Source organism: Ciconia boyciana, chromosome 4, assembly GCF_034638445.1.
Source record: "Ciconia boyciana chromosome 4, ASM3463844v1, whole genome shotgun sequence".
NCBI lineage: Eukaryota > Metazoa > Chordata > Aves > Ciconiiformes > Ciconiidae > Ciconia > Ciconia boyciana.
In genome coordinates, this window is record NC_132937.1 from 5454139 (window position 1) to 5473899 (window position 19761).

General features: G+C 44.4%; 1 protein-coding gene across 8 annotated transcripts in view; it reads left to right on the top strand.

Annotated features, from left to right (window-relative positions):
* The window catches only part of LOC140650550 (polycomb group RING finger protein 3-like), a 187929-nt gene that overhangs the window by 134142 nt on the left and 34026 nt on the right, over positions 1 to 19761 (top strand). For 5 of the 8 annotated variants that reach the window (XM_072859016.1, XM_072859012.1, XM_072859009.1 and 2 more), the window contains one exon: positions 7792 to 13167. The exons of 2 other annotated variants lie outside the window; for them this stretch is intronic. In XM_072859016.1, the coding sequence (XP_072715117.1) occupies positions 7792 to 7839 (48 nt within the window). In that variant the 3' untranslated portion in view covers positions 7840 to 13167. Of the gene's footprint in view, positions 1 to 7791; positions 13168 to 19761 lie in introns of those variants that run through there. One more of the 8 variants, XM_072859014.1, reaches the window with a different exon arrangement.

Here is a 19761-nt window from a genome sequence, read left to right on the forward strand (position 1 = left end):
CAGATTAAGTTCTAGTTGGACTTTGGCCCTTCTAATTTTCTCCCTGCATAACCTCACGACATCTTTGTAGTCCTCCTGAGTGGCCTGCCCCTTCTTCCAAAGGTCATAAACTCTCCTTTTTTTCCTGAGTTCCAGCCAAAGCTCTCTGGTCAGCCAGGCCGGTCTTCTTCCCCGCTGGCTCGTCTTTCGGCACATGGGGATGGCCTGCTCCTGCGCCTTTAAGATTTCCTTCTTGAAGAATGTCCAGCCTTCCTGGACTCCTTTGCCCTTCAGGACTGCTTCCCAAGGGACTCTGTCAACCAGGCTCCTAAACAGGCCAAAGTCTGCCCTCCGGAAGTCCAAGACAGCAGTTCTGCTGACCCCCCTCCTTACTTCTCCAAGAATCAAAACCTCTATCATTTCATGATCGCTATGCCCAAGACAGCTTCCAACCGTCACATCACTCACAAGTCCTTCTCTGTTCGCAAACAACAGGTCCAGCGGGGCGCCTTCCCTAGTTGGCTCGCTCATCAGCTGTGTCAGGAAGTTATCTGCCACACACTCCAGGAACCTCCTAGACTGTTTCCTCTCTGCTGTGTTGTATTTCCAGCAGACATCTGGCAAGTTGAAGTCCCCCACGAGAACAAGGGCTAGCGATTGTGAGACTTCTCCCAGCTGCTTATAGAATATTTCGTCTGCCTCTTCATCGTGGTTGGGTGGTCTGTAACAGACTCCCACCACGATATCTGCCTTGTTGGCCTTCCCCCTGATTCTTACCCATAAACACTCAACCCTATCGTCACCATCATCAAGCTCTAGACAGTCAAAACACTCCCTAACATACAGGGCTACCCCACCGCCTCTCCTTCCTTGCCTATCCCTTCTGAAGAGCTTATAGCCATCCATTGCAGCACTCCAGTTGTGCGAGTCATCCATCCCACCATGTTTCTGTGATGGCAACTATATTGGTTTTCCAGCTGCACAATGGCTTCCAGCTCCTCCTGTTTGTTGCCCATGCTGTGTGCTTTGGTGTAGATGCACTTCAGTTGGGCCATTGGTGCTGCCACCTTTTTGGGGGGAGAAGCCCTAATTCCTACGTGACCATTCTCAGGCGCTTCTGTGGTTTCTAACGCATTCATAACCCTTGCGTCTTTGCTGCCGCATGGATCTCCATCCTCTACCTCCACTGAGATGGCAGACCGAAGGACCTCGCTAGCACGCTGTCCCCCAAACATTGGCGTGCCGCCCTCAGGCTTATCTCTAGCAGGCCTGGTTTTATCCCTTCCCCTTCAAATCTAGTTTAAAGCTCTTTCAATGAGCCCTGATAACTCCTGCACAAAGATCCTTTTCCCCCTTTGAGACAGGCATACCCCGTCTGTCGCCAGCAGGCCTGGTGTCGTGTAGACTGACCCATGATCAAATAAACCCAAAATTCTGCCAGTGACACCAGGCTCGGAGCCAGGTATTGATCTGCTGGCTCTTCCTGTTTCTTCCCTCATCGTTCCCTGCAACTGGAAGGATAGAGGAGAACACTACTTGTGCTCCTGATCCCTTAACCAGTCGTCCCAAGGCCCTGAAGTCTCTCTTGATTGCCCTCGGACTTCTAGTTGCAGCTTCATCGCTGCCTACCTGAAAAAACAATACTGGATAATAATCTGAGGGCTGTACCAGGGTAGGAAGTTTTCTCTTCACTTCTTTAACCCAGGCCCCAGGGAGGCAGCAGACTTCCCTAAGAAGTGGGTCCGGTCTGTATATTGGGCCTTCTGTTCCCTTCAGAAGGGAGTCTCCTATGACAATGACCAGTCTTTTTTTCTTTATGGAAGCAGTTTTGACGCAGGGCGTAGGTTGACTTAACCTTGGCGACACCTCCAAGCTAGATGAACCATCGTCCTTGTCATTGTTTGGTTCCACTTGCAGAGCCTCGTACCTATTATGCAAGGGCACCTGGGAAGGTGGGGTAGTCACAGAGGAGACGCGCCTGCTGTGCCGGGCAGGAACTTGTTGCCATTGCCCCCTATCCCTTAAGTCACTGTGTTCAGCCAGGCAGAGAGAGGATAGGGAATCCTCCATATCATGCATCCTCTCTGCCTGTTGGGCCTGTCTCAGGGAAGGTAGGGTGCGATTCCAGTGCGCGCTCTCTCTCTCTCTCTCTCAGACTCCCTGATACTCCTCAACCTACTCACTTCCTCCCAGAGCTCTGCCACTAAGCTGAGGAGTTCCTCTAGCTGGGCGCACCTCCTACAGGTGTGCTCACTACTGCCATCCAGTACTGGCATAAGAGTAGGGCACACCCTGTAGCCTGCCACCTGGGTAGCAGCGTGTTCCCACCGGAGCTCTGTGTGGGAAGCTGCGTCAGTCGTGGTGGGTGCAGAGCTTAGAGAGGCCATGGCTTTCTGCCGGGTGGATACCATCGCTCCCTGGTCGAGCTTGAGCGCCCTTCCTGAGCGCCACAAGGGGGCGCTCCCTAGGGGCTTCTTTTATACGTTGGGGGAGCTTGGCTGCCGTTGCTCCTGGCCCCGCCCAGGTCTCTTCAGCCGCTGTCGCGCGAGCTCCTGGCGGCTCTCAGCTCCCCCTGAGGTTTCCCCAGTTCGGGAAACCCCCCCTGTGCACCTCTCTAGAGCGCTCCGCTGCGGATGGTGCTGGCACCGGAGCTGCTCGCCTCGGCGACTTCCCTATTGTTGGTTTTCACCAATTGGGGGTAGGGCAGCGGAGCTTGAGCACTGAGGTATACTGCTGCTACTGCTCTTCTTTTCAGCTGTTGTATCACTCTTTTTAGCTTATCCCATATTTTCTCCTGAATCCTTTAACACTTTCCACAGCCTTACACAGATTTGGTCCATTTCTTCTGATTTACTAACCTTATTGTCACTGTTTCCTGCACCTATTTCTCTTCAACCTCTTCTCTACTGTCCATCTTTGCAGTTACTGTAAGTCCCTGTTTTTTCTTGATCCATGTAAGAAATTTTTCCCTTTTCTTCTGAACCTAGTCCCTAATACTTCATAACACACTGTGTTATCTCTACCCATTGATTCCCGATAGGTTCCCCTGCATTTTGCTGCATGGACAGTTGTTGTGAATAGCGGGGGTGCATTTGGGCAGCTAATTCTCATAATTCATCCACTGTTCAAGGAACCTGATTCATCCTTATTTCTGCCAGGGGAGCTGGAACTACTTGTACCCCATCAGGAAAAGGTGGTCAGTACACAATAGATATCGTGTCCTGCCAATGTTTGAGAAACCCTACATTTGTTCATAAAACATTCTCCATCTTCTCCTGGCTTAGTACAGCTAACAGAAGCATCCAACAGATGCAGCAGTTTGCACAGCAGTTTCTGGGCTCTGCTTTTAGATTGTCTAGATTTTCTGGGAATGGGAACAACTTCTGAGATCATCAGGGGACTCCTAGGAACCCCTTGAGGAACTTCAGGGTGCCTGATGTTGCTGGGAAAGGATAGCTGCAGGAGACTGTGATTCTAGCAGCAGCTAATGAGCTCTGTCAGTTGTTCTTGATCAAAGGGTGCTTTGAGCTTTTGTTCCAGCTGACTCCTGATTAGGAACAGTCAATCACACTTTCAGCAGGTGCTAGGGAGAGGCCTATATAACTGCTGGGCCTAGCACTAATAGAAGTAGTAAGAAGGCATAACATTTGTTATGGTAGGGTATGCAGAAATTGGCTAGAAACTCTGCTGAGGGTAGCTTATGTGTGCTTAGCGACAGTAATGATGTGCTTCAGGTCATGGTCCCCAGCACTAACTAGAGCGACTATCCCTGGAATATCAGAGGTCTTGACTCAGACTGAGCTCCAGAGGAAGATGCATCTCTCCAGGCCTTTGGCTGCAGGGAGTGCCTGGGGTTTCTTGCTAAGGCTGGAGTAGGGGGAGATGGTGCCCTTGTTTACAGAAGATGTGTGTTGGTGGAGAATCTCTGTTGTGAAGTAAAGGAGCTGCAGGGAGGAGGTCAGCAGACTGCATGGCATCAAAGGTGATGAAATGGAGACTGATGGGATTTTCTCTAAGACCCTAGAGATACAAGAGCCGTAATGAGGGAGGGGGCAGCCAGGGTCTGTGTTGAAAGAAAGGAACAAGGTAAATGGCAGGATCGCATCCCTCAACTTCAGGAGAGTAGGCTTTGGTCTGTTCAGGGATCTGCTTGGAAGAGTTCTGTGTGTTGTGGTTTAACCCCAGTAGGCAGCTAGGCACCACACAGTCACTTGCTTGTTCCCTCCCAGCAGGATGGGGGAGAGGATTGGAAGGGTAAAAGTAAGAAAAACTGTGGGTTGAGATAAAGACAGTTTAATGGGTAAAGCAAAGCTCTGTGTGCAAGCAGAGCAAAATAAGGAATTTATTCACTACTTCCTGTGGGCAGGCAGCTGTTTAGCCATTTCCAGGAAAGCAGGGCTTCCTCATGCATAATGGTCCAAACATCCCCCCCTTTCTCCTTCTTTCCCACAGCTTTTATTGAGTCCCCTCCCAACTTCTTGTGCACCCCCAGCTGATGGGGCAGTGTGAGAAACAGAAGGCCTCGATGCTATGCAAGCACTGTTCAGCAATAACTAAAATATGGGCGTGTTATCAACGCTGTTTTGGTCACAAATCCAAAACATAGCACCGTAAGAGCTGCTATGAAGAAAACTAACTCCATCCAGTAGATAAGTAATTGTACTGTGTGAATAGTTAACATAATTCACTTGTGCACATGTGCTTGTAATTATTGGATTGGAGCAACAGTAGGGAGGCCAACCCCATCTGTCTACTAAGAAGTAGAGGGTCATACTGACATGCTAGTGGCTTTCAGATAGGTGTTCAGAAAGTCCCTCAGCAGTCCCTTGTCTATTCAGGTGTATATATAATCCTACAGTTTTCATCTACGTATAGCAGCCACCACTTTCTTGGATGTGGTCCGAGTTGTGCAACCCATTGTTAATGCCAGTGTTTGCTTATGGCCTTGGCCTTAAGCAGATCCTTGGTGTTCTGCGTTTATCGGGTCTTGTGGATTCAACAGAACTGCTAGTTTCAGGAGCTTATTGGTCCTTGGGAGACTTTCACACACTATCTTCATGAAGTTCAAGAAGTTCATGAAGAGCCTCATGCAGTTCAACAAGGAGAAAGGCAAAGTCCTGCACCTGGGGAAGAACAACCCCACGCACCAATATATGCTTGGGGCTACCCAGCTGGAAAGCAGCTTGGCAGAAAAGGACCTGGGGTCCTGGTGGACATCAGGTTGAACAAGAGCCAGCAATGTGCCCTTGCAGCAAAGAAGGCTAATTGTATGCCTAATGGATGCATCAGGCAAAGTATTGCTGGCAGGTGGAGGGAGGTGATCTTTCCCCTCTGTTGCGTTAAAAGTTACTGTCACGTAGGAGTCTGAGGAGTGGCTGGGGGGGAAACCCCCCATTGAGTCACGAAGTTCAGACAGGACCCCCTTGCTTTCTGAACTCCTTCTCAGAGAGGAGTCTAGGTGCGGCTAAGCCCAGTTTTAGTCTCAGACTTGGTCAACGGTTTATTTTCTAAGGATGGTATAGGTAGCCACCCATCAGAGCCTGTCAGAGCCCTCTCAGGGCTTTCAACTGAAACAGCTTTGCAAAGTTGATTAAGGTGACAGCATTAAAGTAATTTGACAACGTTATAAGTCCGGTCGCATTCAGTGTACTGAACTTTCATGATTACGGATTCACAAATAACGCGATGCACCCCCCAGTCTAGTCGTGTTGCATGAACTACCACAGCCACACTTAAAGAGTCTGGTCATGTTCAATGAGAACTACCACGGCTAGATTAATGAAGAGTGCAGTTTATTAAAGCAACAGTTACACAGGTTCTTTGGATTACCGGTGATAAATTCACTGTCTGCAAAGCACATGCAAATACCAAGAGTATGAGTGACACTGCCAGCTACAAACATGTTAAAAGATGATAAAGCGACTCTAGAGAGAGTTCTAAGTTTCCTGGGGAGGCACTTGGTATAACCAAGTGTTTGACTCTTACCCAAAGGTGTCCCGATGTGGGGGAAGAGAGGCTCAGCCCGTCAACTGATCCCAGAGGTCAGAGTGGTACACAATGGTGTCTTCCCCAACATTCTTTCTCTCTTAAGCTATTTTATACTATTTTTTACCTTCCAGGTGGAGCTTGAGTGAATCTAGTCATACATACCTTTGTTTAGGATTGGTGTAAAGTTTTCTCACTTTGCTTTTAAAGGTATAAACTAGGAAAATTCAGAGCACAAGCTCAGTGAGGGGTGGTCGCACCTTGGAGGTGGGTAGCTTTTGGGATGGAGGTGTGTTTTGGTATTATAATGATGTTATAATGAGCAAGGTTCACCAAAAGGACAGCATTTTGTCAAAAACATGACAGGCTGTTGGCCCAGGGTAGCAAATATGCAGCTTATCAGTTCCATGACACCTTCACGTTCCCATATAATCGCAGAGCCTGGCCGCGGTATCTCCACACCGCTCCACCCTCTGAGCAGCGCCTCTTAGAGTCAGCACACCAAGTTCCCCTGGCGTTACCGACATCTAAGGTTGCAGGCCTAGGGAACTTCTGTGGAATGGATTCCTTGGATGTCAGCCGCATTCCACCCGGGAAGCTTCTTCAATGCTGTGCCTTACCTACAAGTGTGAATATAAGTTTAATTTCTAAGTCACCTCCAGCAATTATTCCACACCCTCTACTCAGCACTGGTGAGGCCACACCTGGAGTCCTGTGTCCCGATCTGGGCTCCCCAGTACAAGAGAGACATGGACATACTGGAGAGAGTCCAGCGAAGGGTCACAAAGATGATTAAGGGACTAGAGTATCTCTCCTATGAGAAAAGGCTGAGACACCTGGGACTGTTTAGCCTAGAGAAGAGAAGGCTCATGGGGTATCTCATCAATGTGTCCAAATATCTGAAGGGAGGGTACAAAGAGGACAGAGCCAGGCTCTTTTCAGTGGTGCCCAGTGACAGGACAAGAGGCACTGGGCACAAGCTGCAACACAGAGGCTCCATCTGAACATCAGGAAACACTTTTTCACTGTGAGGGTGACCGAGCACTGGAAAGGGTTGTCCAGGGATGTTGTGGAGTCTCCCTCCTTGGAGATATTCAAAAGCCATTTGGATATGGTCCTGGGCAACTGGCTCTAGGTGACTGTGCTTGAGCAGGGGGGTTGGACCAGATGACATTCCAACCTCAATCATTCCGTGATTCTGAGCATGTACTTTTCCTCTCTTTGGCCTGCTCTTTTCAGGTAACTATTGTTCCATCCATGCACATAAGTACCTAAAGAGCCAATTCACACAAACTCATGCAGAAGAGGCTTTTATGACCATTCTTTATGTTGTGTAAACTTGAACTATAGAACTCTGTACTGCAGGATGTTGTAGATGTTAAAAGTTTACATAGGTTTAAAAAAGCAATGGGTAAATTCACAGAAGAATTATTGGGTGAGGACTATTAATACAAGGCTCTACATCTGGCTTAGGAAGTTCCTGAATTGTTTGAGATTGGGGAACATTCTGGAGACTATTGCTATTTACTTGCCCTGTTCTTATGCCCTTCCCCAAGGGTTTGTGATTAGCTGCTGCTGGGAACAAGTTCCATTCTAGATGGCCAGTGTTAGTTAGCTACTCTTAGGATGATCAATTACTGAGACAAAAGTAGAAGGATTATTTTGGGGGGGGCTCCATAAGTGGGGTATCTTGGTGAAATTTTGGAATATAGCTACTCTGATAGTCTCTCTAAGCTTTAATTTATGAAACAGATACATTTTATTTATAAAGTATATGAATTCATTTTGGTTTTGCCCCTTAACCTGTCTGATGATTCTGTCTTGCAGAAAGCACCTCTACTGCTACATTACAGACCCAAAATGGACTTGCTGTAGGAGAACTTTATTGTCCTTCTGGACAGGTTTTTTTGCAGAGACTATCATCTGGCACCTTAGTGCAGCACTTAACTCTCATGTGACACAAACCAGCAGAATCATTTTGGAAGACTGTAGTGCTTCTATAGCAGACTGTCCTTCTGAATATTTCTAGGGATGTGCTGCATGGATTTTTGGACAAAAAAACCCTATATATATATATATATTTATTTTTGTACAAATGAAATAAATCACAACTCAACAGGATTCTACCAGCACTGAGTTTACAGGTAGTGAAAACACTTCACAGTTCCATGGAGCTCAGCCTGATTCATCTATTTGTAGTTACACAAAAATAAGTTAAAATGGTGTGGGAGAGATTTAAAATGTTGCTTTTAACACCAAATTACTACATTTACTTATTTTTTTGTCTTTCAGCTTTACAACTTGTTTCAGTATGTTTTTCTGAGGTGTTCTTGTTTTATGTAGTATGCCCAATTATGTCAGCTTTAATCAAGCCGTTCTACAGAGCATTGAACATACCTAATGATACAGTGACTGGTGATATTTATTGTGCTGCATTAAAAACTTCCTAAAAGCCTGGAGATCCAATTACTTCATTAGTTTTGCACAATGTTTGTTCTTTATTTTGTATTTCAGTAATGTTTTAATATCCCCCCTTTGCATGTTGATTTGAAATGAGTTCACTTGATATTTTTTTAAATATGCCTTAATATTTTGCCATGGCATAAATTACATCTGATCATAACAAATACTCAGAAGTGCTGAACTTGTGAAATTGTTTTAAAGCAAATATGTCATATAACTGGGGCTTGCAAAAATCAAATTTTACTTTAGGGAGTATTTGCTATTTCATTAGCTGTTAAAACTATGGCTATTGGGCACCTTTTGTTGATGTTGCACAAATTTCCGTTTCACTAGCTAAAAAGTCTTCAGTTAACTGCAAACCAATTCTGTGTTTCTTTTACTGTTTTCTATATGAAACCATAGGTGTTTATAGCTCAATTACTATTTATCTTTGAGGTCAGATTAGATTACAGGGGCACTGTCTGGCCTTAACTGATAATTTTGCTTGTGTCAAGCCCTGAGAGATGCAAACTACCATATGTGTATGTATGTCTGTGTACAGCCATGCGCACACCTTAGAGAATCCACCTTCAGTAGTGCTTAGCAGTGTTGACTACACTGATTGAAAGGCTTTTTAAAATAGTCAGCTTCATAAAAATGTGGTAGTAGTTGAAAGTGACTTCTGCAAGCTGTATGCTGCTTAGCATTATATATAGCATGGATGTGAGTGTGTCTGATATGGGGTCTTAAGTAACTGAAAAGAAGATAAGCAGTATTATTGGCAGCTGGAGGCTGCCAATAATTTTTAACTCTGAGTTTTCCTGTCAGCTGAAAACGGCAGTTATATCAAACACTTTATTCTTTCATAAAATGTCAATGGCTAGGAAAATCAGTATGCCTGTTAGCACTGTCCTGCTTCTTCCAGCTGTGTTCCCCTACTTTGCAAGAAAGCATTGCTTAAAGTTACTTGATAATAGGAGGTTGATCCCATAAGAGGCTTATTCAAGTATTCTAAATCCTACTGCCTCTTCTTGAGTTTTCCAAGCACCACATTGCTCTGTGCATCTCCCATGCTTTTCTTAATTGAACTTTTCAGTTCTTCTTTTCCTAGTTCTGCTGTTGCCAGAGGGAAGCTCTAAGTTCACTTGTTTGTCTTTGGAAATGGGGCCCTTGTTTTCATTTATGGCCATAGATGGTGAATGGTGAAGAAATTGAAAGAAATGCAAAGAGAAAGAACAAGTCTACTGAACTATGGGGATGGTCAAGAGAGCCACAGTAAGGCCAGTGGAGTACTGCCATCTCTGCAAATGCTGATGTGAGACCACTACATTTGAATACCTGGGTTAGACGGGACTTCTTTATGTCAAGGCTTAGAGAATGTGTGTGAGATGGAATTAGACGTTTGCTCTGTTTTTGCTGTGCTGTTTCTGGACTCGCTTACCTACAATTTAGCTTTTATCTGTTTTTAGCATTAATAGAAGTGACAGAAGAGGACAGGTGAGATCTAATTAGTCTCTATTTTTGGTAGTTTTTTCACAGAATAGTGAATGCAGGTGATATGGATGTATATGTAAGTTAACATAATAGGCCTTTCTGGAGCTCTTCATGTGGCTATCATTGTATACCTTCCAGTGTAAATCAGGGACTGGTTACAGTTGGTGAGGCCTCCAGAGAGTGCAAATATGGTTATAAACACTCATCCTCCATGCACCCCTAATGTACCTGACAGATGTGGAGCTCAAGCCCATAGACCATGTAAATGCCTAATTCATTGTTCAGCTACAGTCTAAGGGTTTAATAAATATATTTGTGATTGGTCTACCTCAGTATATGTACACTGTGGAACCTTATTGCAAGATCAGATGTTGATGCAGCGCTGTTGAAGTTTATTGGGATTTTAGTGTTTCCCTGTGTAGCTCTACAACTGAAAGAGGTTAGCAGTTACAAACATGTAAATTCAGAAAGCTCTCTGCCATTCAGTTCTAAATCTTGCTCTAACAGTCTATAGTATAGAATATATGTTTGCAAGTTTGTAACTACCTTTGGAATCACTCAAATTTGTTATGGTGCTATATCAATATATTTAAATCTGTTTATATAGGTACGCATCTGTAGCCAGTGTTAACACCTATAGCTGGTGATTGCTCATAATTGTGTGTAACTGCTTTTGTAATGTGTTTAACCTGATAAAACCTCAGCAGTGCTTTTAAAAATAAAACAAACAAAAACCCCCAACCACAACCCTATTGTTCACATCATGTCACAATAGATATCTTCATTACAAAACTATTTCCCATGGGGAGGGATGGGATGGTGTCTGCACCATTTGTTTGCTTTCTAGCTTTATAGACAGACTAGACTACAACTGAATTCAAGTCAGAGGCAAGCCTTGGGGTCAAAGTTCTGTTTTACTTCTCTGAAGCTTAAGAAACAGTTGATTTAATGTCAAGATTATATTGGCTAAAATAATACTGACTTCTCTCTCTCTCTGTCTTTTTTTTTTTTTTTAACTTTTAAATCTGAAAGTTGGGCTCAGTATAAATATTTCTTGAATACTGATGAGGTCATGATTAATTTAGTTTGATCTTAATGAAGATAGCATTACTGTGAAGTAATTTTTACAGCCACTTACACTGGTAAATAATTGCGGTAAAAAGGTATCTTGTAGCATTATCCTCAGCAGCAATGAGACTAAATTATCCCAGGCTCAGAGTCTCACTAGATATAGTTTTCATTAAAAATAGGTAATTCACAGAAAATATATAATATTGAATTTAAATAAGATTTGGGAGCTTGGAAAAATTAACTTTATAAAAATTATTTATTAAGCATTCTGTTTTATTTTATCATTAGAGTATTTTTTGTTTCAAAGGTCCAGATTTATTTGCAGGCATATAAAACTGTAAAAAGTTTTTACAGCTTCTTCCTGTTATATTAGGTTTGAATGGCTTTTATTTGTATGTCTTTACTGTGTATGGCTAAAGAGCTTTGCTTATTCTTTTGTGCAATGGGTCAGAAACATGCATTTATAAGGCATATGTTTAAACTGTAAATGTAGCATCTACTTCTAAATTGAAAAGCAACGTAGATGGGGATTTTCATATATACATTCAGTGGGTTTTTGCTTGGGATTTTCATTTGTGGTTTGTTGGGGGGGGGGGGGTTGTGTTTTTTTTAAGAATGAAGTTTGGAATTTTATGGGCTTGTAAAATCTTTAAGTGCAAGAATTACCCATCAGCAATATTATAAAATGGATGATCTAGCAAGAAACTTCAATATGAATTGTGGAAGTAATATGCAAAAGATGCAGCCTATCCAAAATTGGTTTGTGCCATAGTTATGTCTGGTATCTTTGTGTGTCATCTAACCTGAGAATATTTATTTTTATTGGTTGTGCAATAATATACACAACACTGTCACCTCTGGGAATGTGGGACTACAAAAATGAGACTACATTTATGATGGTACTATTTTTTTTTCAATAGACTATGAGCCTTTGAAAGCTTATCTGGCTCTATTGTTGTTATAATGGCATAATTAGTCTTAGGAGATTCACTTGTTTTCCTACTGGATGGTAAATGGAACTATACAGCTAGCCTATTTTTCAATTATATGAATCTTACCATTGAGTTAAGTATAATCGGAAAGAGCCAACTAGTCTGTACAATAACACATTAATCTTAATAAATGCATTTTCTCAGCAGTACTTAAGAAATGTATTTAGTACATAAGGCTGAATTTTACAGAAAAATCTAGTTTCTGTATTTCCTCAGGTAATTGATTCAGTTTGGACATTTCACCAGAGATGTTAATACAATCTATGCTTCAGTTTTTCTGCCTGAAGTTAATAACAAGAAAAAAATGTCATACATACTAGAATCTTTGCGTAAGATTCACTTAACTATAATTGAGAGGTATTGACTTCTGTCTCTTTTAAAGGTGCAGAGAGAACATTAAGGTGCCTAACATCAGCATGGAAAAATACTTCAATGTCTGCTTTCATCAAACTCTGTAATCATGTACAGACACTCTCTAGGTACCTGCCTTTTGTGGGAAGCCAACAGTCATATTTTTACAATGGAGTTTGATATGCCTATACACAAATTTAAAACTCTATTCTTGTTGTTTGAGCCACTTGAGTGGATCCTCAAGGCTTCTTGGAAACCTTTTGAAGCCACCATGATCTGCTGAGGTCAGATTGCAAGATAGGGGCTAAAAGGCCAATTCTGCAAACTCTTACAGTGGTAACTATTACTAACCTAGATGGTTCCACTGAAAGCAGTGGAATCATTCATGTGAACAAAATTGCTTAAATGTGCGTCTGCAAGATGGAGTCCTAATTTTTGAAGGACAGACTGATGTTTCTGTATCTTTTAATTTAAAAAGCATTGGTTTAATAAAGTTCTTTTTGTCCAATTAAATTACTTGGATAAAAACCTTTGTTCTTTTTCTGCAACAACATTAAATTAAGGTTAAAGGACAATAAACCAGTATAATCACTAAACCTTTATCCTCAATATGTGGCATAATAAAGATACTGAAACTATCACAGTGTAAGACCATATTTTTACTTGGTTTCACTTGAGAGATTACTTTTTTATACTGTTTCCTGTGTGATTTTTGTACTATTGGTGGCTAGTTTTGGTCTGAAGAAGCCTTTTGGGATTATTGCTTAATGTTTTGATTTTATGATAGTGATGCTTGTATACAGTGTTTTGCCAAATAATATTATATGCTTGTTAATAAAAGTAGAAAAGCTAACTGAAATCCTGCCAGGCTGGTGGTAGTTGTTCTGTTCTGTTCCACGCCCCCCCTCCCGTACTATATTATGCGAGCTAGTCCTTTATGTTCTTAAACAAACACTGTGACTGGAACAAGAATGACGTACATGGTTCTGTAATCAATCTTTATTCTCATCTTACTCAGCTGAGATGTTGGCATGGCCCAAAAGAGTACTTTATGACATATGATGCTGAAATGTCTGTGCCAAATGTGTGGCCATAATTGCCTATCAGTTAATTAACATGTCTTCTGTTGGGGGGACAGGAAGTAGGTACTTTACCATTTTCACGTATTTTTGAGTATAAATATACTTAGAATAGAACAGACTATTTCAGTTGGAAGGGACCTACAACGATCATCTAGTCCAACTGCCTGACCACTCCAGGGCTGACCAAGTTAAAGCATGTTATTAAGGGCATTGTCCAAATGCCTCTTAAACACTGGCAGCCTTGGGGCATCGACCACCTCTCTAGGAAGCCTGTTCCAGCGTTTGACTACTGTCTTAGTAAAAAAATGCTTCCTAATGTCAAGGCTGAACCTCCCCTGATGCAGCTTTGAGACATTCCCATGCGTCCTGTCACTGGATACCAGGGAGAAGAGATCAGCACCTCCCTCTCCACTTCCCCTCCTCAGGAAGCTGTAGAGAGCAATGAGGTCGCCCCTCAGCCTCCTTTTCTCCAAACTAGACAATCCCAGAGTCCTTAGCTGCTCCTCACAGGACATTCCTTCCAGTCCTTTCACCAGCTTTGTTGCCCTCCTCTGGACGCATTCAAGGACCCCAACATCCTTCTTAAATTGTGGGGCTCAGAACTGCACACAATACTCAAGGTGAGGCCGCACCAATGCTAAATACAGCAGGATAATCACTTATTTTGACCAGCTGGTTATACTGTGTTTAATGCACTCCAGGATGCGGTTTGCCCTCTTGGCTGCCAGGGCACACTGCTGACTCATATTGAGCCTGCTGTCAACCAGCACCCCCAGATCCCTTTCTGCAGGGCTGCTCTCCAGCCACTCCTCTCCCAATCTATACTTGTGTCCGGCTTTAATCCGTCCCAGGTGCAGAATCCGGCATTTGGACTTGTCAAATTTCATGCCACTGATGATTGCCCAATGCTCCAATCTATCTAGATCCCTCTGCAAGGCCTCTTGTCCCTTGAGAGAGTCAACAGCACCTCCCAGTTTAGTATCATCAGCAAACTTGCTAATGGTGCATTCAACTCCTGCATCTACATCGTTGATAAATATATTGAACAGAAGTGGCCCTAGAATTGAGCTCTGAGGAACACTGCTGGTGACTGGCTGCCAGCCAGATGTAGCCCCATTCCCTACAACCCTTTGAGCCCTGCCATTCAGCCAGTTCTTCACCCAGCGCACTGTGAACCTGTTCATCTCACAGTTGGACAACTTGTCCAGAAGGATGCTGTGAGGGACAGTATCAAAAGCCTTACTGAAATCCAGAAAAACTACTTGCCCTACCTATACATGTTACTTTAAGTTTTGCTCTTATCTCATGATGCTGATGCAGAGGGGTAGACTGGACCGTGACACTCTTTTGGACACATGTCAAACTGAAAAGCATACCAACCCAAATTCTGACTTTTCTCTTTTTTGAATAGGGAGGAAGAGAGCATAGCTGTCCCTGATGGGCTTGGGAGAGGGTGTTCTTGCAGCGTCTTCCTAAAGTACTGTGAATTTACAGACTATTCTATTGCTCTTTGTATTGAGGAATGCAGAATGGTTCTTTTCCTGCTAATAAGTTAGGAATTTTCAAGAGTTTTGGATTGGTTTGAAGTCAGAGGTTTGTTCTTGCACACAATTCTCACACCAATAGTAGCCATGTATAATCATCCTGTTGTGGTTTAACCCCAGCTGGCAACTAAGCACCACACAGCTGCTCGCTCACTCCCCCCTGGTGGGATGGGGGAGAGAATCTGAAGAGCAAAAGTAAGAAAACTCGTGGGTTGAGATAAGAACAGTTTAATAATTGAAATAAAATAATAATAATAATAAATTGTAATGAAAAGGAAAACAACAAGAGAGAGAGAGAGGAGCAAAAACCCAAGTGATGTAACCATTCACCACCCACCGACCGATGCCCAGCCAGTCCCTGAGCAGCGATCGCTACCCCCCGGCCAACTCCCCCCAGTTCATATACTGAGCATGATGTCATATGGTATGGAATAGCCCTTTGGCCAGTTTGGATCAACTATCCTGGCTGTGCCCCCTCCCAGCTTCTTGTGCACCTGGCAGAGCATGGGAAGCTGAAAAGTCCTTGACTAGTATAAGCATTACTTAGCAACAACTAAAACATCAGTGTGTTATCAACATTATTCTCATCCTAAATCCAAACCACAGCACTATACCAGCTACTAGGAAGAAAATTAACTATATCCCAGCCGAAACCAGGACACATCCCAAGGAGATGTCACAGATTGCCACTGACTGGTTCATTGAAATACTGACATGAGAGATCTAACAGAGGAAGGTCACTTTGTTTATAAATAGTAATTTAAAAGTGGATAAGCGTTAGCACTAATTCTACTGCCAGAGCAAACACTGCAAACTGTAAATCCTACATGTTCTCGTTATTAGTGGTTCTGACACTTCCCCTGTCCTTTCTACTGCTGTTCATCTGTCTGTGAACTAGTTGGTGACACGTCTGGTCCCACTGTGCTGTTTTTAGTGAATTTCAGGGATCCAGAAAAAAATAGTGCTAGAAATGTTCTATTTCATAGTAGTATAATTATAGATTTTAATTTTTCCAACTCCTGTACCATGCTTTAATAGTGAGACTAAAACAACTGCTATCTGTGACCCAACATGTTTGGACAGAAGTACATAATGCTATACAGTGTGTAAGCTATCGATTCTTAATTGGCATATGCTTTACAGAATGGTTGAAGTTGGTAGAGACAGCTGGAGATCATCTATTCCAATTCCCCTCTTCTCAAAGCACAGTCACCTAGAGGAGGTTGCTCAGAGCCATGTCTAGTCAGGTTTTGAATATCTCTCAGGATGGAGACTCCACAACCTCCCTGGGCAACCTGTTCCAGTGTTCAATCACCCTCATGGTAAAAAAGGTTTTTCTTGTGTTTAGGTGGAATTTCTTGTATTTAAATTTGTGCCCATTGCCTCTTGTCCTGTCACTGAGCACTACTAGAAGAGTCTGACTCCATCTTCTTTACTGCCTCCCATCAGGTATTACCACACATTGATAAGATCCCCCCCTGAGCCTTGTCTTCTCCAGGCTGAACAGTCCCAGTTCTCTCAGGCTCTCCTCAGATGTCAGATGTTCCAATTCCTTAATCAATTTTGTGGTCCTTTGCTGGACTTGCTCCAGTATGCCCATGTCCTTGTACTGGGGAGCTTCAGGATTGGACACAGCAAAACAGATGTGGCCTCATCAGTGCTGAGCAGAGGATAAGGATCGCATGTACTGGTGCATGGGATTGTTCCTCCCCAAATGCAGGGCTTGGCATTTCCCTTTGTTGAACTTCATTAGGTTCCTGTTGGCCCATTTCTGCAGCTTGTCCAAGTCCCTTTGAATGGCAGCACAACCATCTGGTCTATCAACCACTCTTTCTGGTTTTGTATCATCTGCATACTAGCTGAGGATCCAGATCATTAATGAAGAGGTTAAACAGGATTGGCCCCAATAATGACCCCTGGGGTACACCACTAGTGACTGGCTTCCAGATGGACTTCATGCCACTGGTCGCAACCCTTTGAGTCTGTCAGTTGAGACAGTTTTCAGTCCACCTCACTGTCTAATTATCTAGCCTGTACTTCATCAGCTTCTCTATGAGGATGGTGTGGGAGACAATGCTGGAAGCCTTGCTAAAGTCAAGGTAAACAAACATCTACTGCTCACTCCTCATCCACCTTAGCCAATCATCTCACTGTAGAAATCTGTCAGGTTGGTTAAGCATGATTTTCCCTTCCTAAATCCATGTTGACTACTCCCAGTAACCTTCTTGTCCTTAATGTTTGGAAGTGGTTTCCAGGATTAGTTGCTCCATTGGCTTTTGTCGTGGTTTAACCCCAGCTGGCAACTAAGCACCACACAGCCACTCACTCACTCCCCCCGCAGTGGGATGGGGGAGAGAATTAGAAGAGTAAAAGTAAGAAAACTCGTGGGTTGAGATAAAGACAGTTTAATAGGTAAAGCAAAAGCCGTGCACGCAAGCAAATCAAAGCAAGGAATTCATTCACTCCTTCCCATAGGCAGGCAGGTGTTCAGCCATCTCCAGGAAAGCAGGGCTCCATCATGCATAACCATTACCTGGGAAGACAAACGCCCTCACTCCTAATGTCCCCCCCTTCCTTCTTCTTCCCCAGCTTTATATACTGAGCATGATGTCACAGAATCACAGAATCACAGAACTGTATAGGTTGGAAAAGACCTTTAAGATCATCGAGTCCAACTGTAAACCTAACACTAACAAGACCACCACTATACCATGTCCCTAAGCACCTCATCCAAATGTCTTTTAAATACCTCCAGGGATGGCTACTCAACCACTTCCCTGAGCAGCCTGTTCCAATGCTTGATAACCCTTTCAGTGAAGTAAAATTTCCTAATATCCAGTCTAAACCTCCCCTGGCGCAACTTGAGGCCATTTCCTCTTGTCCTATCACTTGTTACCTGGGAGAAGAGACCGACCCCCACCTCTCTACAACCTCCTTTCAGGTAGTTGTAGAGAGCAATAAGGTCTCCCCTCAGCCTCCTTTTCTCCAGGCTAAACAACCCCAGTTCCCTCAGCCGCTCCTCATAAGACTTCTGCTCTAGACCCTTCACCAGCTTCGTTGCCCTTCTCTGGACACGCTCCAGCACCTCAATGTCTCTCTTGTAGTGGGGGGCCCAAAACGGAACACAGTATTCGATGTGCGGCCTCACCAGTGCTGAGTACAGGGGCACGATCACTTCCCTAGTCCTGCTGGCCACACTATTTTTGATACAAGCCAGGATACCATTGGCTTTCTTGGCCACCTGGGCACACTGCTGGCTCATATTCAGGCGGCTGTCAACCAACACCCCCAGGTCCTTTTCTGCCTGGCAGCTTTCCAGCCACTCTTCCCCAAGCCTGTAGCGTTGCATGGGGTTGCTGTGGCCCAAGTGCAGGACCTTGCACTTGGCCTTGTTAAACCTCATACAATTGACCTTGGCCTATCGATCCAGCCTGTCCAGGTCCCTCTGTACAGCCTTCCTCCCCTCAAGCAGATCAACACTCCCGCACAACTTGTAGTCATCTGCAAACTTACTGAGGGTGCACTCGATCCCTTCATCCAGATCATTGATAAAGATATTAAACAGAACTGGCCCCAGCACAGAGCCCTGGGGAACACCACTTGTGACCGGCCGCCAACTGGAGTAAACTCCATTCACCACCTCTCTTTGGGCCCGGCCATCCAGTCAGTTCTTTACCCATCGAAGAGTACACCCGTCCAAGCCATGAGCAGCCAGTTTCTCCAGGAGAATGCTGCGGGAAACGGTGTCAAAGGCTTTACTAAAGTCTAGGTAGACAACATCCACAGCCTTTCCCTCATCCACTAGGCGGGTCACCTTGTCGTAGAAGGAGATCAGGTTGGTCAAGCAGGACCTGCCTTTCCTGAACCCATGCTGGCTGGGCTTGATCCGTTGGTTATTCTCTACGTGCCATGTGATAGCACTCAGGATGATCTGCTCCATCAGCTTCCCCGGTACCGAGGCCAGGCTGACAGGCCTGTAGTTCCCCGGGTCCTCCTTCTGGCCCTTCTTGAAGATGGGCATCACATTCACTAATCTCCAGTCAGCTGGGACCTCCCCAGTTAGCCAGGACTGCTGGTAAATGATGGAAAGGGGCTTGGTGAGCACCTCTGCCAGTTCCTTCAGTACTCTCGGGTGGATCTCATCAGGCCCCATAGACTTGTGAGTGTCTAAGTGGTGTAGCAGGTCACTAACCATTTCCCCCTGGATTATGGGGGCTCCATTCTGGTCCCCGTCCCTGTCTTCCAACTCCGGGGGCTGGGTACCCAGAGAACAATTGGCCCTGCTATTAAAGACTGAGGCAAAGAAGGCATTAAGTACCTCAGCCTTTTCCTCATCCTTGGTCACTGTGTTCCCTCCCATGTCTACTAGGGGCTGGAGATTCTCCTTAGCTCTCCTTTTGCTGTTAATGTATTTGAAGAAGTATTTTTTGTTGTCTTTTACAGCAGCAGACAGATTGAGCTCTAGCTCAGCTTTGGCCCTTCTAATTTTCTCCCTGCACAGCCTTGCTACACCTTTGTAGTCCTCCTGAGTTGCCTGCCCCTTCTTCCAGAGGTCATAGACTCCTCTTTTTCCTGAGTTCGAGCCAGAGCTCTCTATTCAGCCAGGCTGGTCTTCTTCCCCGCTGGCTCATCTTTCGGCACCTGGGGACAGCCTGCTCTTGTGTCTTTAGGACTTCCTCCTTAAAAAATGTCCAGCCTTCCTGGACTCCTTTGCCCATTAGGGCTGCCTCCCAGGGCTGCCTCCCATGTCATATGGTATGGAATAGCCCTTTGGTCAGTTGGGGTCAGCTGTCCCAGCTGTATCCCCTCCCAACTTCTTGT